The 22,549-nt window shown below is 38.1% G+C and overlaps 1 protein-coding gene across 1 annotated transcript in view; it reads left to right on the top strand.

The window, feature by feature from the left end:
* The window catches only part of LPIN1 (lipin 1), a gene marked incomplete in the record, with an annotated part of 101,782 nt that overhangs the window by 44,323 nt on the left and 34,910 nt on the right, over positions 1-22,549 (top strand). Inside the window, 8 exon segments of the mRNA XM_072407520.1 lie at positions 5,908-6,108; positions 7,161-7,256; positions 10,179-10,495; positions 12,975-13,094; positions 15,350-15,479; positions 17,326-17,641; positions 19,416-19,509; positions 21,503-21,693. Coding sequence (XP_072263621.1) covers positions 5,908-6,108; positions 7,161-7,256; positions 10,179-10,495; positions 12,975-13,094; positions 15,350-15,479; positions 17,326-17,641; positions 19,416-19,509; positions 21,503-21,693 — 1,465 coding nt within the window.

Raw genomic sequence — 22,549 nt, 5'->3', positions numbered from 1 at the left:
AAAAAAAAATAAGACAGTGTCTTATCATCGGGGAAACAGGGTAGGTGGATGGATAGAAGTATATATCCAGTATGCTGTACAAATGTAATTTTGCTGGCATATTACTGGCTGTCAGGATTTCAGTGGGGAATTTTCTAGGATGAACTGCTTTGTTTGCAGCGTGCTGGAACCATAAAAAGGCAAATGGAACAAAGGGGAAGCACGCTGCCAATGCTAGTGTCAGGGGCTCAGCTTTTATACCCCAAAGGTGTCATTGATTATTCCATTTGTCATGCAATACCATGTTGGCAGGTTGGAACACTGTTATAAAATAAAGCTTCTATTCTTTTGTGTCTCAGTTTAGTCTGTATACAGTATTGGAATTACATTAATTAAGTTTTCACAGCGCTTCCATGCTGGTGTTCTGTAAGCTGCTAAAAGTAATCAGAAATAAGCTTAAAGAGTTTAATGTGTTAAAATCTCAATTATCTGATTGCAATGTGCTGCTTGCTTTATTCTGAGATTGCTATGACTTGAATTATGTTTACATTACATGCTACTCAACTTTCTCGACCTGTGCAAGTTTGAGGTTTTATAAGCGATAATAATTTTGCCAACTTAGTTTTGTGAATTTCTTGGCTTCTCTTCATTTTTTTTTCAAGCTGTTGTGGATTTTATTGTGCAGTTAAATGGGTAGTTGTGATTTGCCTTTTTGATGACAGCTACTGTCATGCAACATTTGTGTTCTAGAACAAACTTTTTCAATCATTTTACCCCTTAAGAAACCTTGACATTTTGCAGGTCTCCCACTACAAGCATTTTATGCAATGGTAAAGGGGAAAAAAGCCTTTTAAATTGGTGGCCAATGGAAAGAATTATTAGAGTCATCCACCTAACTACGACAAGTGGTGCTGTTCCCAGAACTCTGCAGGCATCGTCCAATAGGTCAGTAATTCAAAGCCAAAAGGACCTCTGGAGGAACCCCAAAGCTTCTACAGAATCCTGGTTTTGAATGGCTGATATAAAGGTACAAGTGGAGACATTCTGCAGACACCCGTTTGATCCTAATTGCCCAGGGGAAAAATATCCCAATAATGTCCTAATAGGTCTAGCTTCACTCTGTTGCTTTACAGTAATGGGTATTTCACCTCAACGCATTGCATTTTAGGTGGAGCATTGCCTATCATCTATTGAGGAGCTCTAACACAAAACTGCAGTAGATGCCAGTGGACAATTCTGCTGTAAACCACAATGCACATAGCCTACCTTGTGGTGCAGGTTTGGTTTTTCTCCCATTGCTATGCTTTGTAGCCCAGTGTTCTCCCCAGCGCCTTTTTTTGCGGGTGGTGCATCACTTGGCACTTTTAAGCAACCACCCGGCTGTTTTTGAGCAGTTACTGAAAAGTTGGGTCACAATACTGAGACTGCTACCCACCTAAAGTTTCTACCCATCCAGCTAAAAAAAAAACATCTGGGTTGAGCGCTGTAGCCTATTGATTTACTTAATGCAGTGCCTGTTCATGCACTAAATACCGCATGTGTAGTAACACACTACAAAGGTCTGAATGGATCCAAAAAGTTTTGCTTGAAGTGTAACATTTATTCCTTTATTGAATACTGTTCCCTACCTTTTAGTTGTTTGCAGTGTATTGCATAAAAGGATATGACCGTTTTGATTGCTAATCATGCAGTTAATAAATAACACAATTATAGTATTTGTCACGTGTGTGAGTAACACCCAGGAATATATGTCATTGTGCACTCTTTACATCCCCGCACACTGACTGCAGAGACCTGTACCTGCCTGTCCTCTGTAAATGGAGCAAATTGTTTGATTTGCCAGAGGAGCATGGGAGTTAGGGTTTTCAGTAGCTGCTTTTCATCTGATTAAAAGGAGGCAAGCATATGGCATTTTTATTATCACTGCGATTACTATCGCTGCTGTGTGCTGCAACTGTTTTCAAAGGTGAATAAAGTTATATGTTGTATTGCAGACTTCTTTATAGGTTTAGATGATGTTTTTCTTTGTTTGCATATGGATTTGTTGTTCTGCTCTTTGTTTAGTGTGCAAATAACTGAGGATTGGCACCTCTTTTTATATTTGCAGTACATAGTAATGTAGTATGGCCTGGAGGATGCTTTGGTCTTCCTAACACTTGTGTGTTGTTCTGTGCTACAATCACAAGAGTTTATCTGAGCAGAACTGAAGAGGGACTCCTGCAAGAACAATCTCCCACCAGCTAATACCTCCTCTATGTTACCCTGTGGCACTTTTGGAGCCCTCTGTAAATTCCAGGTCCTTTCAGGTATTGATGAACATGTAGTCTGCTCCAGGATGCACTACTTTATTTGGCCAGTTCCTAGGTCCAGACTGTCATATAAGGAGAAGGGAAAAGTTAAGACTGTAAGCTCGAACGCCATACATGGTTGAGATTTCTGGCTTCCAAAGCAGAATGAACTGATATTGAGGGGTAGGAAAGACTGGCATCATGGGTAGGTAGTCGGTAAACGTTTGTTCTTGCAAGAGAACAAAGAGCAAGAGAAGTCAGATTACCCTGAATGGGCAAATTGACAAAGTCTCTTAAAGAGGAACGCCAGGCAACACAGACTAAATGATTATATGTGTATATTGGAGCTGTTTTCCTTTCCAAGGAATTTGGGTTTTTGTGCTTTCAGTCCTGGCATTTATATAGCTCTGCCTGCAACATAGTCTAGCACAGAAAATGACCAGATCTTTCTCTACTACACTTTAACCTTCACTTGCATGTACTTACCTACCCAACTCTTTGAATAGACCATTGGGTGGTTTAGTGTTGGCAAAATACCAATCTAACACCACCCAATGGTCTACCAATATCCAATTGGTAGACTATTGGGTGGTTTAGTGCTGTTAAAAAATTCTCTGCACTACAGCACACCTGAATGGTCTCTCTCTTTCTCCATACCCCTTTATGAGCCCTTCTGTTCAAACTGTAAAGTATAATATAATATATATATAACATATAAATAAAAAAACATTATATATAAGCCTGATGCATTGCAGCATGGCACACAACAGACATGGGTCAATGGGGTAAGGTTGTTGGCAGGTGCAGCGAATGCACTGATCATTCCAATATTTCATCAAAGATTTATGAACCGGTGATTTATATTTATATTATATCTCTTTTTAATGTGTTTTTACTTTTCAAGCCATCTAAATTCAAGTATAGTCAGCACTTCCTCCAGCTATTTATAGCCAAAGCACTAACATGAAGCAATTGGTCACACTACTACCTATAAATCTGGTTTTGTCAGTCTCCAAAACTAGACATCGGAATCACTATGTTAACATTATTGGCTAGCTTTAAGTGTTGAGTCAATTGAACTTCATGAGTCACTGTGAGGTTTGGCAAGATTAAGGACGCCAGAAATGTTAGCATCAAATTTTTGGCACCAATATTATTTACAGCATCTGTTGTTTTGGCAAAGACCTATCAAACCCAAAACATGAACAGTAATGTTGGACCGGTATACAGAACAAACCCTACACCTCAAGTTTAATGCATACAACCGGTTACATATTCCACATTATCATTGTAATATTTACTGCTGCAGGTACAGAAGGAAAAAATATTTACTGTTGCAGGTACAGAAGGAAAAGTATCAATATGCCAAAATCAATCTATGCACTAAGTGCCAAATTGTTGGCAACATGATCTTGTTCAGCCTTCTCTAGCTCAAATCAATGAAACTGCCCAAAATATAACTGTAGATTAATCATCATACCAAGTAGACTTGCTGTAGTATTAATGTGCACTTGTAACATTGTGTTTTGGACATTAGATTGTAAGTTTCTTTGCATCAGGCACTGATCAGATGCTGTGTTTATTATAAAGGCACTGATGAGCCAGTGCTAGGGCTTGGAATTAGACGATACACCAGCAATTCTTACAATTGTAAGAGCCTTTTCCTTATTTGTTGCTCTCTTCTGGCTACCATTTGGAATTTTTTTCGTTAATCATAGCAATTTAATAAAACTATTCACATAGTACAAGGGATGGGACTTGTACAAAAACAATTAATCAATCAGGTGTCCGCAGAGCAGCAGGATGTCTAAATTGGCTCCCAGCATTGATGTGATTGGCAAAATGTTCTTTGCACGGTTCAGCATGATTTATTGGCTCTACATATGGAAATAAAATAACTGTTGAGGATAACAACTACAAATATTTCCTGATATCCAACAAAGAAAGGTGTTACGAAACTTCTGAAAACTGCTAATGTGGTACAACTTGCCAAGTTCGGTGCTCTGTTGTGCTGATGCTGTGCGGTTGAGTTTTGGGCCGAGATCCATAACAATTCTGGAACATGTTGGAATGTGTAGCCATGAAATAAAATAAATAAAGGAGTGGAAAATCTCTGTTATGAGAAAAGCCAGAAATATTAGTGATGTTTACATACAGAATATCCAGATGGGAAGAATAACTACCATACGTAACATCGATATATGGCTCCCATGAGACCAGGCTGTGTGTACTAGGTGACACACCATTTGTGACTTTATTGCTGGCTTTCTTGTGCTTTCTAGTGTTTGGCAGAACATAATTATAGCAGATTTTGCATGTTATTTATATGTCATTGGCCTTCTCCTGTGACATCCAATATGCGTGAGACTTTTTGTTAAAACGGCTCTATCATTGAATGTAAAATTGATTTGGATTAATAGGGAATATGGTAATATAAGCATATCACTTTATAGTTTTGAATACAGAGTGTACCTATTTTCATTATAAATAATACGCTGCTACTGAACTTCTTCATAGGACCTGAAGCCAAGGCAAAAGATCACATGCCCTATGGATACCATGGTGGTGACTGCCCATTACTTTCTTTAAGACTATGTTTGCCTGATAGATTACCAGTGAGATAGATAAATTATCAAGACACAATATTGTGCATTTTCTACTAAATAGAAGGTTTAGCTGGAAGGCATAGGTGTCCCCATGTAAATATTTCAGAGATGCCAACCTGGGCAAAAGAGGTGATAAGAGTGGAAAACAAAGCATTTGTGACTAAAACGGCAAATTTAGGGTCATAGCATCTTAAAATATGTTTACAATGTTATAACCAGACCCAGTTATACATTGCTTTAATTAGTGGGTAATTTTGGTCCAGGAGCCTATATTAGGTTGGGTAGCGCTCCTTTCAGAGAAGCATCTGCCATACTTCTGGCACCCAGGAACCCTGACAACACTACCCCATCACCCACTGCCACTTCCATGTCACCCACCTGTCACATTGCATAATAGCACTTTCTTGACATCCAACACCCCTGCTACACAGCACCATCCAATTTGTACCCCCTTGTTAACCAGCACAACCGCAAATTGCACAGCCCCAATGACACCATGGGCCCTTGACTTCCCTATCACTCACTGTCTCTTACATATTACCCACCTGTCATCAAACACTTTTGCCAACACTTTCCTGTTATCCAGCACTCCTGCTACTGTTCCCTGCCACCTAGAACCAACTTTAGCACTCCCTTGTCATCCAGTATTGCTGTCTGTGCAACTGCTTTCTCCATCATGGTACTTGTCAGTTTGGGAAAAAAAAGTGGTCCCTGTATGACCCTAAAACGTCCTTGCCTTACAACCCAAAAAAAAAAAACTACTGGGGCGGTGGCTTCTACATTCGTTTCCTTCTGTGTATTAAGCACTGCTAACGTCTGGTACATCCTGGTATTAAGTACCTCAAAGGCTCTACCTGTCCCCGTAGAATGCTCAGTTCATATTGATTGGCCTATAACTAATGTTGCTCAGACATTGACCATTAGATTGCAAGCTTTAGCTTGGCACACAATAACATGACTGCTCCAGTATACTTCCAAATTCTTTTCAATGCTGCTTTATTAATATATGACTTTTTCTTTAATGATTTCTGCAGGCTCAAACCATGAATTACGTGGGTCAGCTGGCGGGACAAGTATTTGTTACTGTGAAGGAGCTGTACAGAGGACTGAATCCCGCAACTCTCTCTGGCTGTATAGATGTCATAGTGGTTCGTCAGCCCAATGGCAACCTGCAATGTTCACCCTTCCATGTACGCTTTGGGAAGATGGGAGTTCTCCGCTCCAGGGAGAAAGTGGTAAGAATATTATTTTTATCATATTCATTATTATTTGACTATAGATGTTGTTTTGACTTCACTACAATACTATGAGGTTTGGGCTATTACGGATCAGTGGAGGAGGTCCTTTCAATACTTCAATATCTCACTGTATTATTGTTATAATATAGCAAGATGTGAAATGAAACTATTAGAAGCTATTGCTAATATACCAGGCAGATGAATAAATAGTCTATGACGAAATCCTTTTTATGAAACTGTCTCGGCACAGATCTCTTCCTCCATTTTTATTGTTGGGAGACATTTATATGTTCTTTGGCACAGCAAAACAATTTTAAACATCAACAGTAAGATAAGGAAACAAGGTAACTGGAATACAACTAGTTTTTAAATTTCCCCCTTATAATCTAACCTCAACATATTACAGAGCGCTTTTACTTGATCCATATTCATATCACTGACTGTCCCTGCCACTACTATAGTCATTCAAATGTCCCTTACAAAGTCTTGGGGTAGGCCAATTTACCTACCTGTATGTTGGAGGAAAAGGTAGTGCTCAGAGTAAACTAAGAGAGCACATTTAAACTCCATACAACTAGAATGCTGAATGGGATTCAAAACTGGGATCCTACTGTTGCTATTCAAATCACTTTCTCTTAGTAGGTAAAAAATATACATATCTGAGAAAATGCACATATATAAAACCCTGACTTTTTTGTATCCTGTGCTTAGACAAGGATAAGGTTCACTTACTTAGTGGAATTCAGGGCAGCTAAAATCCCCAAATCACATAAACGGTGGGGTATTCTCGTGACACTTCACCTGTTCTACATTCCGTGATACTCTTCCCAGATGGTGAGATTGGCCATGAGAAGGATGGGGGTAAAGTAAGGAACATTGAATCCTTTTTTCTGTTATATAAATATTCTGGTATATTTTTTACTTGCTAAGGGTAGGTGAAATAAAAAGGGGGTCCAGAGAGTGTAAGCATCTTTCATTTTAATGGTACGTCTCCAATAATTTCTTGTAGGCTATTCTTGCCAACATAACCTGTTTTTGTTTTTTGCTAGGTGGATATTGAAATCAATGGAGATTGTGTGGATCTCCATATGAAACTAGGAGACAATGGAGAAGCTTTTTTTGTTGAGGAGATGGAGGATAATGAGGTAAGTTGTACTTTGAAAGTAAAATAAATGAAATTCCAAAAAAATGAATCCAGGCAGATGAATAAATAGTCTATGACGAAATCCTTCTTATGAAACTGTCTCGGCACAGATCTCATCCTCCATTTTTATTGTTGGGAGACAGTTATATGTTCTTTGGCACAGCAAAACAATGTTAAACATGAACAGTAAGATAAGGAAACAAGCAGATATGGAAACAAGGTTACTAGAATAAAACTAGCTTTTACATTTTTGTTGAGGAGATGGAGGATAATGAGGTAAGTTGTACTTTGAAAGTAAAATAAATGAAATTCCAAAAAAATTAATCCAGGCACATATTGGGCGCATAGCTATATTGGATACATTGGGTTTTCACAGTGTTGCTCTGATATGTAAATAATGACCAACCTTCCTGGTTTATATATTGCTCCACTCATTGGCCAGTGGGGCCATACATTATAGATACAGGGCCGCCATTTTGGGTAGGGAGGGGAGCAAGGGGTACTTCTGTACTGTGCCCCAAATAGAAGAGCTTGACTTTTGCAATGCTAGAATTTTTGGATATGGAGGAGGGGGCTCAGGAAGTTTACCTAGCATGGGGCCGATAATTTTCTGATGGAGGCCCTATAGTGATAGATCAATAGTACAGAGCTGGAGGGAGTGGGGGCCAGGTTTTCAGCAAGCAAAGTTGAACAATATATCCATATTAGTATGTGCTATGGATTCAATAATGTGCACAAGCTGATCTAAAGCAACCAAAAAGGTTCATGCTGTGTCATATTTCAGTGAAATTCATTCTGTATTTTAGAAAGGAGCCAGCGTTGCGGGCATGTGAGTTTTAAGACCTAGCAGTATCATAGTACATATATCCGTATCATTCTTCACCCCACAGAGATTGCAGTCATCAGAGTATAGAATATACTAGAAGATATCTCCTATTTGTGAAGGTGACATGTGAGTAATTAGTCAGCCTCTATTTTCTAATGTCTTTGCTCTCTGACATTCTGCAGAATACAGGCTGGCCACATTCATATAATACCCCAGTGATTGCACGGGTCACAGACAGACGTTGTTTTGTATTCCCTTGGCTGGCTTCTTGGTGCACAAGCCGTATAAGGACCCATCCGGAGTGGGTAGGGAATTTGTTGGCAAGATCTGTGAAAAACTGAACTATAAGCAGCTACTTTCCTGTTGTGCTGATATACTGAACAGAGAAAGGAATAGTCTATTACACAAACCCCTCTAATAGCGCTGTCTTAGTAGACGTCTCCTGATTACATCTCTTCCTTTAATGGCTTGCTGACTAATGAACATGATTCTGAAATATTTCTTTTTGGCAAGACATACAATCGCTGTGTAACCTGTGATATGTTGACAGCAACCCAAGACAACAGGTTGACATTCTGTCAGTGGCTAATACTTGCTATTCCAAATGGAAAAAGTTCACTTACTTTGTACATTTCATATGCACTAAAGTTCAGTTGATTTGGTTTCAATTGGGACAGGGAACCAGTACCCCTGTACGGTATCTATGCTATTATGTGTCTTATACTGACATATTTGTTGACCAAATGCTTACTGGCTTTCCATCAGCCATCTGACATCTTCCATTTTAATTGTCTCCAAGTTTCCAGTGGCTCAATGATTGGTGGACACCAGTTTTCCCATCGGACGTCAATGATTTTCATAATTTTCCACTGAGTTTTGTAATATGTTAACTCAAAGCCTAGATACATGTGAAATAGTTGGGGGCAGATTGCTGAGGACTCTTTAAATCCAAATGACTTTTTGTTAATTGAAAACTAATGGGGAGTTTGCAGAATCACAGCGGAACTTTCAAATGTTGGAAAGTTATACAGCATATCATATTTCATTTAGGTGACAATGCATAATGGTTTAATGTAGTGATAAACATACCACAAATTGTAAGAATAAGTCAACTACCCCAAACATAAGTTTCAGCCTAACACATAACTTTCTAAAGAGACCCCAGGACCATACAGAAGGTAACTTTAGGAATCTTTTCAAATCCTCACATTGGGTCTGATTTATTAAAGCTCTATTATGGGTGATCTGTTCTAGCTAAAGTGGAATAGATTTCATAACAAAATTTCCTGTTTGGCAAATGTTTTCATTCCTTGACCAGATCCATTCCAGGTTTGGTGGATCACCCAAGTTCACCTATGATAGTCTATCCACTCCAGTCTTTGAGAGCTTTGATAAGTCAGGCTCATTATCCCAAAAACAAGAATATGCCCAAATCACTGCGTGGCCTATTCCTTCTCCTTCAGCATTCACCATTATATTGACCAGCAAATCAGCCAGGAGAAATGCAGAGAAGGAGGAGAGTGAAGCATCAACCAGGGGAGCTATGGTTATTATTTACTTTATGTAGCGTCAAGGTTTTGGGGTTGGGAGGCAGTCTAAATGTAACCCATTATTATTTTTGGACCAAAACATGTTTTTACACCAGGCTTAGATTTTATTATATCAGTGCAAAAATGCTGTTACCATTCTAGAATATGCTAAAAATATCTTGAAAATATACTGTCTCCTTTCAGTTCTGAGTCTGTTTTCTTGAGATTATTGTAGATATAGAAATCTTCCCAGGTTTGTATAACCCCTCTGAAAAACCTGCAGGGAAGATCTCCTGGAATTCCTGGTCATAACATAGCACGATTTAGGCAAACTCTGGGCAAAAATAAAAATGATTAAAAAAATGAAAAAGGTGTTTTTTAAGGAAGATTCATGATCTGCAGCTTACAAATTTGTGCCATTGTATCTTGTGTGCAGTTTCCACATTTATTCCCACATGGATAAGGCTTAAATAAAGTCTTGGAAAAGTAACATAATGTATCTGAGATGCTAATAAATATGTAGATAAGACCTCACTTTTAATAACTTGGTGGCCTTGTGTTGTTGCAGGAATCCATCCCGTCACATTTGGCAACCTCCCCTATCTTACTGGAAGGAGCGACTCTCATGGAGAACCAGCTGAAGAGAAGTTCGGTAGAATGGAGTAGAAGTCTGGATTCTGGAGTCTCTTCCCAGATTCCCGGAAATACTCAGCCCAATGCAGACATCACCACAAGTGGATCTGTGAAGAAGAGACGGAAACGGAGGAGGAAATCAAAGTTGGATAATATGAAGAGAGAAGATAATGGGGACACAACAGAAGATGATGACATGTTTACCATGGAAATGAGCTCAGAGGAAGAGACAGAACCTCTGGAAACTGTCAGGTAGATTTTAAAAGTTTTAGACCTATACAGGTAGTTCCCGGGTTACTTACGAGATAGGGACTGTAGGTTTGTGCTTAAGTTGAATTTGTATGTAAGTTGGAACAGGTACAGTATTTTAATAAATGCAATTAGGACAGATGTTTGTCTCAACATATTATCAGGCAGCATGGGGTCAGTTACTGCATAAAATCCCCACTGTGAGTTAACCACAAACAAAGCAAAAAAAAATATTTTGTAGCCATTCAGAGACTGCAGAGTTTGTCTTGGTCATTAAAGAGTTACAAGAGGTTGCAGAAGAGCTCAGTCTCTAGGATCACCCACAACCTCAGCTGTGTTTAGCAAAAGATTTTTTCTGTCATGTCATGCAAACCCCCCCTTCTCCTAATCAAGCCTCCGTCCTGCACACAAGCGAGCAGGGAAGCCCTATTCATATTTAAGAGTTGTCCGTATGTTGGATGTCCTTAACTCAGGGACTACCTGCACAGAGGTTTTGTCTTTATTTCTAATCCTAGATTGATGGGAATAAAGCAGAAATATGCAACCCCAAAACTGATCACCTGCTTCATGAACCCCCTCCTTTGGTGTGGAGGTCTCTTGGCTTCCTGTTTGGTTTTGCTGTTGCTTGCCTTCTTCTTTTATACTATTCATGGTTCTTCTAAATTGAGAGGTCGACCAAGTACCAAAAACTAGAAAAATTTAAATGCAATCACTTTTTACTACTAGTTAGGAAGGAACAACAAGTAATGGCAGCTGGTGGAACTAAATGTAAAAATAATTAAAAAATTAAAAGCGAAGCTAAATGTAAAAATAAAAAACTGCAATGGGTAGGCCCTTTATTGCAGAAGAGACAAACAATGCCCTTTCTGCAAACAATAATACATCACTGCCTGATTGCAATTTCTTCAATACACTCACCTGTCCTCATTCTGTCGCTGGCACCACCATTATCTTCTTGTCTTCGCTATGTTGATCGATTAATTTAGTTCCAACAGCCCCCTTGGATCCTTGAATATACAGATCCCAGCATCTGCAGCATGTGATTTTTTTTTAAATAGCAAATTGGCAGGTTAGTATGTTTGTTTTATTGCAGAACAAATTATCACCTGTCCTTTTCTGCAATAAAGACCTGCCTGCTCTCAAATTTTGCTTTAAAGCTGAAATCCAGGCCAAATACACAGATAAAATACATTTATGTGAGCTGTTCTATATACCCAAAAATTTGTATTTCTCTCCGTGCTGTCAACAGATTTACAAACTTCTGTTAGACAGGAGATCTGATTTTTATTTGCTGGTGAAGCAACATGTAATTACCTGTAAGGTCTTGCTACCTTCTCTTTCCATCCAAAAAAAGCAAAAGAACAGCTTGCACTGTGTTCAAACAAGAGAGACTTTACAATCATTTTTGCCATAGAAAAAGGCAGGATGTCAGTACATGCCAGCAAGCAGATTTTACTTATACTTTAAGAATTAACTTACTCAAGTGTGACATTTCCAGACAGTTTTTTCGTTAATTGATAATAAATTACTCACTTACTACTAATTAGAGATAAAGAATGTAATGCAGCGTTCGAAGCAGTCTGTGAAGTGAGGGTATGAGCACATCTAGTGGAAAGAAGTTATAGTGCAGGATGTTTTGACAGCATGTCCTAATAACAGCATGCAATGCCAAGCTGCAATATCTAAAGCTAGTAAATACTTTCTTGTATTAAAAGAGGAATAGACTGCAGAGATGGAGACATTATCCTACCCCTGTACAAAGCATTGGTCAGACCACATCTGGAATATGCAGTCCAGTTTTAGGTACCAGTTCACAAAAAGGACATTAATGAATTGGAGAGAGTGCAGAGAAGGGCAACTAAACTAATAAAAGGAATGGAGAAGCTCAGCTATGAGGAGAGATTAGCTGAACTGAATCTATTCTCCCCTGGGAAGAGACATTTAAGGGAGATATGATCACCTTGTATAGATATATAAATGGTCCATTTAGAGAACTGTCTTCCCCATTATTGACTTTGAGATCATTACAAAGAACAAGAGGGCACTCTTTGTGTCTGGAGGAAAAGAAGTTTAAGCTCCGAATAAGGAAGGGATTCCTCACGGTAAGGTCAGAATTGTTGAAATCTTCAACAATGAGCAAATGTTGAAGTACTGTGAATGGCAATACACAGATAAATATACAAAAATAATATTTCTTCCTAGATTTGGACTTGAGCTATTGAATTCTGTAAACATGTTTCGTTAATCATAGAAACAAATAGATAGCATGTAAGTTAAAAAAACAAATTTAAGCTCCACCTGGAGTTCAGTTCATATATTTTAGACCCTGACCATATAATGGTAAGGGATTGGGAATGTAAGAAATGAGTGTTACAGTTAGGTTATTTACAGCATCTGTCAGTATTTTAATTAAATCAGGATAGATAAAAAGAAATATGCAAGCTATTGATAATTTATTTGACAATGTTACTTTATTTTATAGATCGTCTGTTCAGAGTAGCTTTGGCGACTGGATCTCTGAGGTGAACCAATCACAGGTCACTTCTTTCTCCAAAACTGAGAAGCACCCACATTCTGATGGAGAGTGGACTCCAGGCCAAAGGTTGGTACCCGGATTATTACCAGTGAGGAGTATACAAGGTGCACCTTGTATACTTGTTGAACTTATAATAAATGAAAAAGGTTCCCCCAGTGAATAGTTTAGGGAATGTTATCTAAACCAGCAGACACAATCATCCACTAACTATCATCTATATATATAAAATTGTATGTATGTGTGTATGTTCCACCATCACTTGAAAAACATGGAGACATTTCAACCAAACTTGCCATACATATGACTGAGACTCATGTGAGTGCACCTGTCATCTTTGTACAGCGCTGTGCTATATGTCAGAGCTATATTTGTATGTATGTGATCACTAGAAAACGCATGGAGACATTTCAACTAAACTTGCTAGACATATGACACCACTGATCTTTGTACAGCGCTGTGGTATATGTCAGAGGTATATAAATAGTGTGTGACTGCCGACATTAAAGTGTCGACTCCTCTGTACAGAGACTGATGGGTCTAGCTCAGTGTTTCATTGTACAGCACTATGGTATATGTCTGAGCTAAATAAATCTATATATAAAATTAGACGTATGTATGTATGTTCCACCATCACTCGAAAACGCATGGAGACATTTCAACCAAATTTGCCATATATATGACTGAGACTCATATGAGTGCAGCAGTCATCTTTGTACAGCGCTATGCTATATGCCAGAGCTTTATTTGGATGTGTGTATGTCATCACTAGGAAATACATAGAGACGTTCAAACCAAACTTGCTATGTTCCACCATCACTCAGAATTGCATGGAGACATTTAAACCAAACTTGCTAGACATATGACTGAGACTCATGTGAGTGTACTGCTGATCTTTGTACAGCGCTGTGCTATATGTCAGAGCTATATTTGCATGTATGTATGTATTGCTCAGTGACAGTGTGCCTTTTGCCTATATTTTTACATACCTTTTTTTTTTGGACTCTTTTACACATTTCTGGCCTTTAATAATGCCTTCCAGAAACCGTAAAGCAATTGGCTGAGTGCAATCAAATGCTTCATCCATGTAATGTGGGACATGCTGTATATTTGAACCTGGGTCTGATGAAGCAGTATATCTGTGAAACGTGTCGCCTAATTTGGTTCTAAAGTGACCTGAGCGAATATGAAATATTGAATGAATAGTAAATTACTTCAGTCACTGTCCATCATTTATTCTTTGGATGGTAAACCTTTATTTTCTATTTCCACATTTTGTTACATGTTGTTTTTATTGGTTATTATTTATTAAAAGTTTCATTGGTTTTATGATATAGTTTGTGGATTATTTTATCTGTTGGTTTAGATTACAATTAATAAACTACTCAGGGGGTGTACTATTTAATTTATTGTGTGACTTCTGAAGTCAAGGGATCTTTCCCATCATATGAGTGCGATCTGTATAAATGTGAGTTTTCTTTTCCCCCAACCCATCGTGCAATATATTTCCGAACTACTATATCCTTTTGGCCAGTTTCAGATCAAAGAGAGTTAAAATATGTGAAATGTCTGGAAGTAGGTGGCTTATATGAACCAGATAGTCCCTTTCAGTCTCCTATGGTAAGTGAACCTGGAAGTTATTAGGTTGTTTGATGTAATATAAAGTGTGTACCGTGGATATTGCCATGCATTTGAACTTCAGTTGCATTGGAATTGTCCAAAGCTGCAGCCAAAGTTGGCGTGTGTGTGTGTGTGTGTGTCCAGCTACATTACTAAAGGGCCATTTATTTCTTCATGCATTACATTTCAGCTTACCTATTGTAAAGAGGCTTAAGAATGGCTCTAATATCACCAAAATACATTGTATAATATTTGTAATTACAGAAAAATGTCTGACTGTGCCAGTAATACAGAAGGTGGTTAAAACCTGCAGATATGCTAAGGCAGTAGCTGGAGGAACCAGTCTGAGACTGGGGATATGTCGTATGTTACAAATCACTGCCATTATAAATCTGACACGTGTGTTCTCCAAAGCCCCTTCTAAAGGACTGATGCCATATTTGATATTGAAATCTATCTGCAAGGTGAGAGATAAAAACACAAATAATTAAATGAGAAGGACACTACAGTAAAAAGGAAACCAAACCATTTATCTATCAGAAATTATGGATTGCTGTTCCTTGGAGCCTCATTACCAGACTATGAGTACAAAAGGGCCATTTATGGCTCTTGGTCTGCAGGTTGGGTACCTGGAGTTTATTAAGAAACAGTGTTTGGTGAATTTCACTCCTAGACTAGAAATATATTTTGATGTTTCTGCTCAGTCCTCCAGGTTCCCGTCCTGCAACGCCTAAGAGCGACTCTGAGCTGGTGAGCAAACCTATGGAACGTGGAATAGCATCCAGCGAGCCCCCAATGCACTGGGCCTGGGGAGAGCTACCTCAGGCTACCAAGGTAGGTAACTCATACTTGTCAATTACTAATGGCCTCAGAATGATGCCTTCTGTTTTGCAAAGATATAATATAACTGTACAGAACCATGTATAATATATATATTATAATTTTATATAATATATAATTTTATATATTATATAAAGATTTCTTTGTGTTGGACTCAATACAGCTATTTTGTATTGAATCCAAAACAAAATTGTTTGAATTACCCGCCGCTCCTCCTGCGGAGATCGTCTCTGCAGTTCACGGCTGGAAATTAGAGGAGGAGGGCATGCAGCAGGATGCTGGGGGGGAAAGGTAAGTGTGTTCTTTTTATGTTTTAAGCGACCCCGAGTGTGACTTTTTGCAGGGGTAAATACACCCCGAGTCAAACTCAGGATTGCCACTAGGGAGGTTAAAGTACTACATCCATCATAAATCACACGTGATGTAAATACAGAAAATCTTCTTTAATGCCACCAAAATTCTTGCCTTTATCACCCCAAGAAAGATGACACCAGCCCAATATTTGTAAATAAAAAGGAGCACAGGGCACGGTTTGCTAATATCAGGCTGTTTTTTTTTTTTTTCTACACTTACATGTGAATTTCTGTTGTCATTGATTATTTTCCACTAGTACAACATATGTTTTGCAGAATAGTGTAGTCAGGTAATTGTGAAAATGTATTTATCCAATCTACATCTGTCCCTAAATCCACCATCGGTTTGCTTACATCTCTCTTACCTTTCACATTTAGTAGAAGTAGGGACTGAAAAGTTGACTTTACTGAACTTAATTTAATGAAATCAACAATTTTGAAATTGGCCTCATTTTATCACATGTCATTGATGGGTGAAGTTAAAAATTGACATTCCTGTGCAATAGGACAGTTAGGGTCAATCTCTGTTCCTCTAGGCTCATGCTCACAGTGCCTATAAAGCTTCTCTAAGCACTAAAAATCATATAAAGCCCAGCACATACCTGAAAGCCACCATATCATGAATTTTGCCATATGTTGAATTTTCTCTCTGTGTTTGTGTGGGTTTCCTCCTGGCAATTTGGTTTCTTCCCACATCCCCCAATAAAATAATATGCAGTTAAATTATTTGGCTTCCCCTCCATATTGGCCTCAGACTGTGCAAATGATGTATAGCCATGGTAGGGACATTGAATTATAAGCCCCTTTTGAGGCACAGTTAGGGACATGACTATGGGCATTGTAAAGCGCTGCGTAATATGTCGGCGCTATAAAAAAAACAAGTAAAAATAATGATAATAATATTCTTGACTAATGGCAAAATCCATTCTCTGTTTTGCAAAAATTTTGCTTTGAATCATTTTATTTTTTCCCTTAAAAGGATCTGTATCATTTAGGCCATGAAGAATAAACCTTAGAAAGTATCTTTCCAAAAATTATTTCTTTTTTCCATTGACTGGTTCTAGTTTAACTTCTAGCTGTATATTGTCTCATGGGAAAAATTGGCGAGTCAAACTCTAAAACAAGAATTAAGGTCATTTCTGTACCCTATTTGTTTATGTAAACGTTTGCCATCTCACATGTTTGGATTCGGTAGGCCTGGAGATTACAATGGAAAGGTATTTGGACAGTGTAGCAATTATCTGTTGTAATATTTTTGATGGAAAATGAGGGTTCCCTCTAATTTTGTCCATGGCTTGAGCAGACATATAGGGAATGAGGTGGCAGATGGTAGTAGGAAGGGGTGATGATTTGTAATGCCACCAGTTCAGCAAATTTAGGACCGTTTAATACACAAGGGTTGTCATTCGATTGTGCAAGATGTCCACTTTTCACATTTTGTTCTGCAGTATATATAATGTATATTTTCTTGACTTTTTTCCTATCAGTCTTCTCCACACAAAGTGAAGGACACAACTATAATAAACATAAACCCCTCCGAAAGCACACATTTCAGGATCATATCAAGCACTTCTAAAGAAAGAAAAGTCACTCCACCTCTGATAGCTGCTGACCAGCCAACCTTATGTATTGTGGAGGATGTGGGTCCGGAACTAGAGCCACTGAGTGCCACTGAGATTGACCTTGAGTCCTTAGGAGCTGCAGCTGCTGCTCCCATATGTGAAGAAGCCACCACTTTAGCTATCTGTATAAACACACCACCAACCAACTCAAGCAAGACGGACTCACCATCCAAGAAAAAAGGTAATTGGCTTGAGTTATGGTTATAAACTAGAATTTATAAATGGGACATAGGTTGTCCATGTTGTACTCAGTGTAGGTAGCCCGAAAGGTCCAATTGCCACCTCTACATTCCTCTGCACACAAAACTCCCTTGCTTATAGCTCCTAGGATTTACAAACCAATGACTATCGCACACCTGTATGGTAAAGTACAATGCATTGAAAGAAGTTGAAATAATTCAGTATGTTGTTGCTCCTTTTGGTGGAATAATTGTGCATCACTACAAACAGGGCACAGCCTATGTGTGAAGAGTACATATGGCTGTATCCATGTCCACAAACAATTACAAACTATACCCATTTACCAAAACGTGATTTTACATTGTAAACTGGCAAAGATAAAAATATTTAATGCAGGGACTCCAAATCCGTTCTGTTCTTTTAGAATATTCGGCACCGTTGCCATTTTGTTCTATTCTTCTTTAAAAGTTATGTTGTTCCAATGTCAACTTATCACTCAGTTGTTTGCTTTTGGGAAGCTGGCAGCAGCTGAAAGACACAACAGTATGCAAATTTCAGTTCCTGAAGCAATCTGTGTTTTTCCAGAGAGGGAATGTAAATGGCAGAACAAGTAAACACTTACACTGAGCCAAATATTAAAATGCATTAATGCATCTCCAATGTGAACACCTCACTTATCCCCAGCTCTGTACTACTAAAGCACAATGCCGTTTACATACTTCACATCTAAACACATTTTCTATCCAGGTTTATATCAATATAGCCAATTTCAGGATACTCGGGGCCTGATTGCAACTTGTAGAGCTTTGCCAAATAAAAAAAAACTTGCCAGGGATGTCGGATGGAATTTGCCCTAAAGTGGAGGTTCCTGACCTTTATACGTTTACAAATCACCAAAGGGTTGTCCTCTATGTCCCTACACCCCCTATACTAAACTGCCAAAATGATCACTGCCAGATATGCAGTTATGGTCTGTTGCTCCACTTTTGTTTTAGGTGTGATAACACTGAGAATCCTGTTTTATTTAAACTATTCTCAAATCTATTTCCATATTCCTAACTTTACCCCCACGGCAACATCTAGAAAGCCAATATTAGCTTTAATGAGTGAGGATTATATTCAATCTGAGAACATCCAACAGTTAGAAATCCATTAGTTTATCTTTTAGAGCGTTCTCATTTTTTATTCTAATTCAATTAAAATGTTTTTAAACCTAACAAAATAAATGGTGATACAAACCTTGGTACTTGCCACGTTTGCTGTGTGCTTTGGTTGTCAAGTCTGCTATTGCTGGGCATTGCATTGATGGATTTTCCCTTCCCTTTCGCTCTATTTTTACTTTTAAGTAGTTTTATGTACTGGAGAATCTCCCTATTGAACACCCAATAAAACTTAACTGACCGAACAAACCTGTTCTTTCTCCTTTAAGTTATCAGCAGTGAGCATGAAGCCCTACCTATACACGGTCTTCTTTTTACGGTATATAGAATTAGGTTACATATACACATTGTAATTAAATCAACTGAAGATATTGGAATCTGCTTGGTTCTTTTGGATTCATCATATCATTTGTCTTTTCTGCTCCCTATTTCAGTGCAATTCTTTCATTCTCTTTAAATGGATTGAAAAATAAACTTCTTGAAACTGAGCTTAGTGGTTGTCCACCAGAATGAATGATAGCAGCTTAATGAAGTTACTGGAGAGAGAACATACAGCATATGTACAGGAGAATGTGTATGCACTTATCACTGATTTCTATATGTTCTGTATTCCAGATAAGCGGAGCAGACATCTTGGAACTGATGGTGTCTATTTAGATGACATCACCTGCATGGATCCTGAAATTGCTGCCTTGTATTTCCCAAAAAGGTACTTGGATTTTCAATTCTGTTAACATCATACTTTTATTTTTAGCAAAACACACAGCTAATACATGCAGAAGAATTGTATGCAAAAATGTTTGTGAAGTAATGTCTTTGTCCTTGTGATACACACATGATATACCCAATAGCAGCCTTTCCCTTTCTCAACCTTTTTAACATGGCGGAACCCTTGAAATAACTTTCAGGTCTTCAGGGAACCCCACCTATATTTACTATATCCACAGCTCACAGTAAATTAGCATAATCAGTAGGAAGAATGCCACTTACATTGTTGACTAGTAGGAAGGATTCCCCTTACAGATAGCCAAAAATATCTTTGGTGTCAGTGTAAATGACCTGAGTGTCACAAATTGCTCATAACCCCATACCAACCTGGTTGAGAAACACTGTCCTATAGCTTTATAGCAACATGTTTTAAAATTTATAATTCCATAGACTCGGTAACATTTCTCCATCTTTCTGCTATTAGCACTTCTAGAGAACATCAACTACAGTGGTGACACTCACCTGGCACACTTCTTTTTCTTTTATTACCCATTATCAAATGCTTCCTGCCTGAACCATCCTTGTAAAATATGTACAGTGTAAGCCTAATATCAGATTTCTGGTTGTTATACTAAATGTGTTAAAAAATGTTTCCATGGCTTGGAGAAAAGAGCTTAATGGTGTATTTGAAGTTATTCATTAGCGCTTATGGTAATGGAAGCTTCCTGGCAGCACATCACTCCAAAAACTCCGCTGCAAAATATGCATACATTATGTTTATAGTGATACAAATATTCACAATAGGAATGAACATAGACGGCATCAATAAAACTAGGGAACATTATTATGTCCATTCGTTTTATTGCAGTGCAAAGCAAAGTTTAATGGCTTAGTGCAAGTGGCAAATGGCCAGTTAAGTAGATTTGTGCAGACATTTAGGTAAAGAGCACTTACAGTTTATAGCAAGAACAGCTGAATGTCAGGTTGTTTGGTTAGAATTCTTATGAAGCTAATCAGAAAACCAGGATGAATTATTATATAGAAACCATCTCCTGTGGTCACTGGTCATAGACTGTTACCTTTGAGCTAGTGATCATGGGAGGGGGTCAGTGTTTGCATTACTATCCACCCTGGAGTTCTGGGACTCTTTAGAAAATTAAAGTTGTTTTCTTTACACTTTGAAGTTTCTGATATTGGCTATAAGTAATACACTAATCAGATCCACTGAAAGTTTTTTGCCAACTCTCCCATACAAAATGCCTAATTGGGAGAAAAAAAAAGAAAAATAAGGTAATGGTAACAGATTTCTCATGCAATTCAGTAGATGCACTGGTATTGACGTTATGAGGTGCTGTTTAGATTCAGGTAAACCTCTTTCTGAGCTAAATTTCTGTTTCCTTAAAATAATTTTGAACTTGCTGATTGGTTTCAGTTGTTGCCTAAACCTGCTTCCTACTGAAAACAATGGTTACATTAAAAGCTTGTTGGTACTAGGTTTAAGCACATTAGCATTTACAAAGAAGGGATAACTTTAACCATGTTATACATCATTTTATTTCAAACCCTATCAAAGACTTTATAGCTTGTTTGCTATTTAATATTATAATAAATAAACAGTATTTATATAGTGCCAACATATTACTCTGCGCTAATCAATAAATAGGGGTTGCAAATGAGACAGTGACACAGGTGGAGGAGAACACCCTGCTATGACAATGTGATTTCATTTGCTGTAGGGATATCACTGTGAATGCACTTCATGAGCTGCTGCATGTTTTAGGTAACTGACAATGCTAATAAAGTCTTGAAATACTGTACAACACATAAAAAGCCCCAGTTCAGCAACAAGTAGTAACTGCAATTACCAATAAAGACTATTTATTTTCTGCTAAGGGTTTATCCTTATCACTTATGTCAGTTCAGTCTCCTTTTATGTCTCCTATAGTTCTGTAACTTTTTAATGTGGCTTAATTTTTCTTTGTGTTCTTTTTTAGTGGTGAGCCCCCTGGAGCCGGTAAAATTGCAGGAGAAAATGGTACCAGATCCACCAACCAATCGCCGCAATCCGTGGGAAGCTCTGGAGTCGATAGCGGAGTCGAAAGCATCTCTGATGGGATTCGGGATTTGCCTTCTATTGCTATATCCTTGTGTGGTGGCCTTAGTGACAACAAAGAACTGACAAAAGGTACAATATAGAGTTTGTTATGCTTTGTTACATTTATAGAATGATTATATTGAACAACCTGTGTTGTATGGTATATCCTTCACGCTGTTAATTTTATACTCCACACTGCACTTGTATTATATACTCCAGATGCACTTCATCAGTTCACTGTACATTCTGTATCTCTCCTCTCTAAACAAAGTGAATTGGTGTAGTTGTAGCATTTGCTAGGTATATGGCAAGAAGATATTAGGAAACAAAACAAGGGCAGGTCTGTTCCTGCACCCACATTGAAATCTATTTTGGGATTCTTTTTTTTTCTTTAATCCTTTATGACCTTCATTAATTGGCTAATTGCTAGGTCCCAGCATTGGACTGGGTGAGCAAAGCAAGATCCAGCCTGGCTTCTGCTTTAATGAACATTTTCTGTAGAAGCATATTCCCATCTCTTTGTTTTTCTGCTTGATGTTTTTCATAAATGTGCGACTAAAATATTTATAGCGCATTGTTCTACAATCTTGCAGTGTACTTTGTGAATTTCATTAAAACTTCCTCAGCTGAAATAACGCCAGCAGCCTCTAGTGCTTGCGGCTTATGTGCCATCTGTTTATGTTCAGAATGTCTGTTCCAATAATACCGGCTTCACACTGCAACACAGAGATAGATGCTGCTATATGGGGATATGGCTAGAGGTGACTTATATGTGAGAGCCACGCTATTGTGCCTGTCTCAACATATTGACATTTAGAAATGTTAGTAGTCATGAGAATAATGAATTGTGAGCATGCATAAAATGTAACACATACATACAATAGTAATACTCTTTAGGCTCTGTTCTTGGGTGAGGTTTGTAAAACATAATTATGGGTAATTTTTT

Source organism: Pyxicephalus adspersus, chromosome 4, assembly GCF_032062135.1.
Source record: "Pyxicephalus adspersus chromosome 4, UCB_Pads_2.0, whole genome shotgun sequence".
In the NCBI taxonomy this organism is placed as follows: domain Eukaryota; kingdom Metazoa; phylum Chordata; class Amphibia; order Anura; family Pyxicephalidae; genus Pyxicephalus; species Pyxicephalus adspersus.
This window is presented reverse-complemented; position numbering and strand designations above follow the sequence as displayed.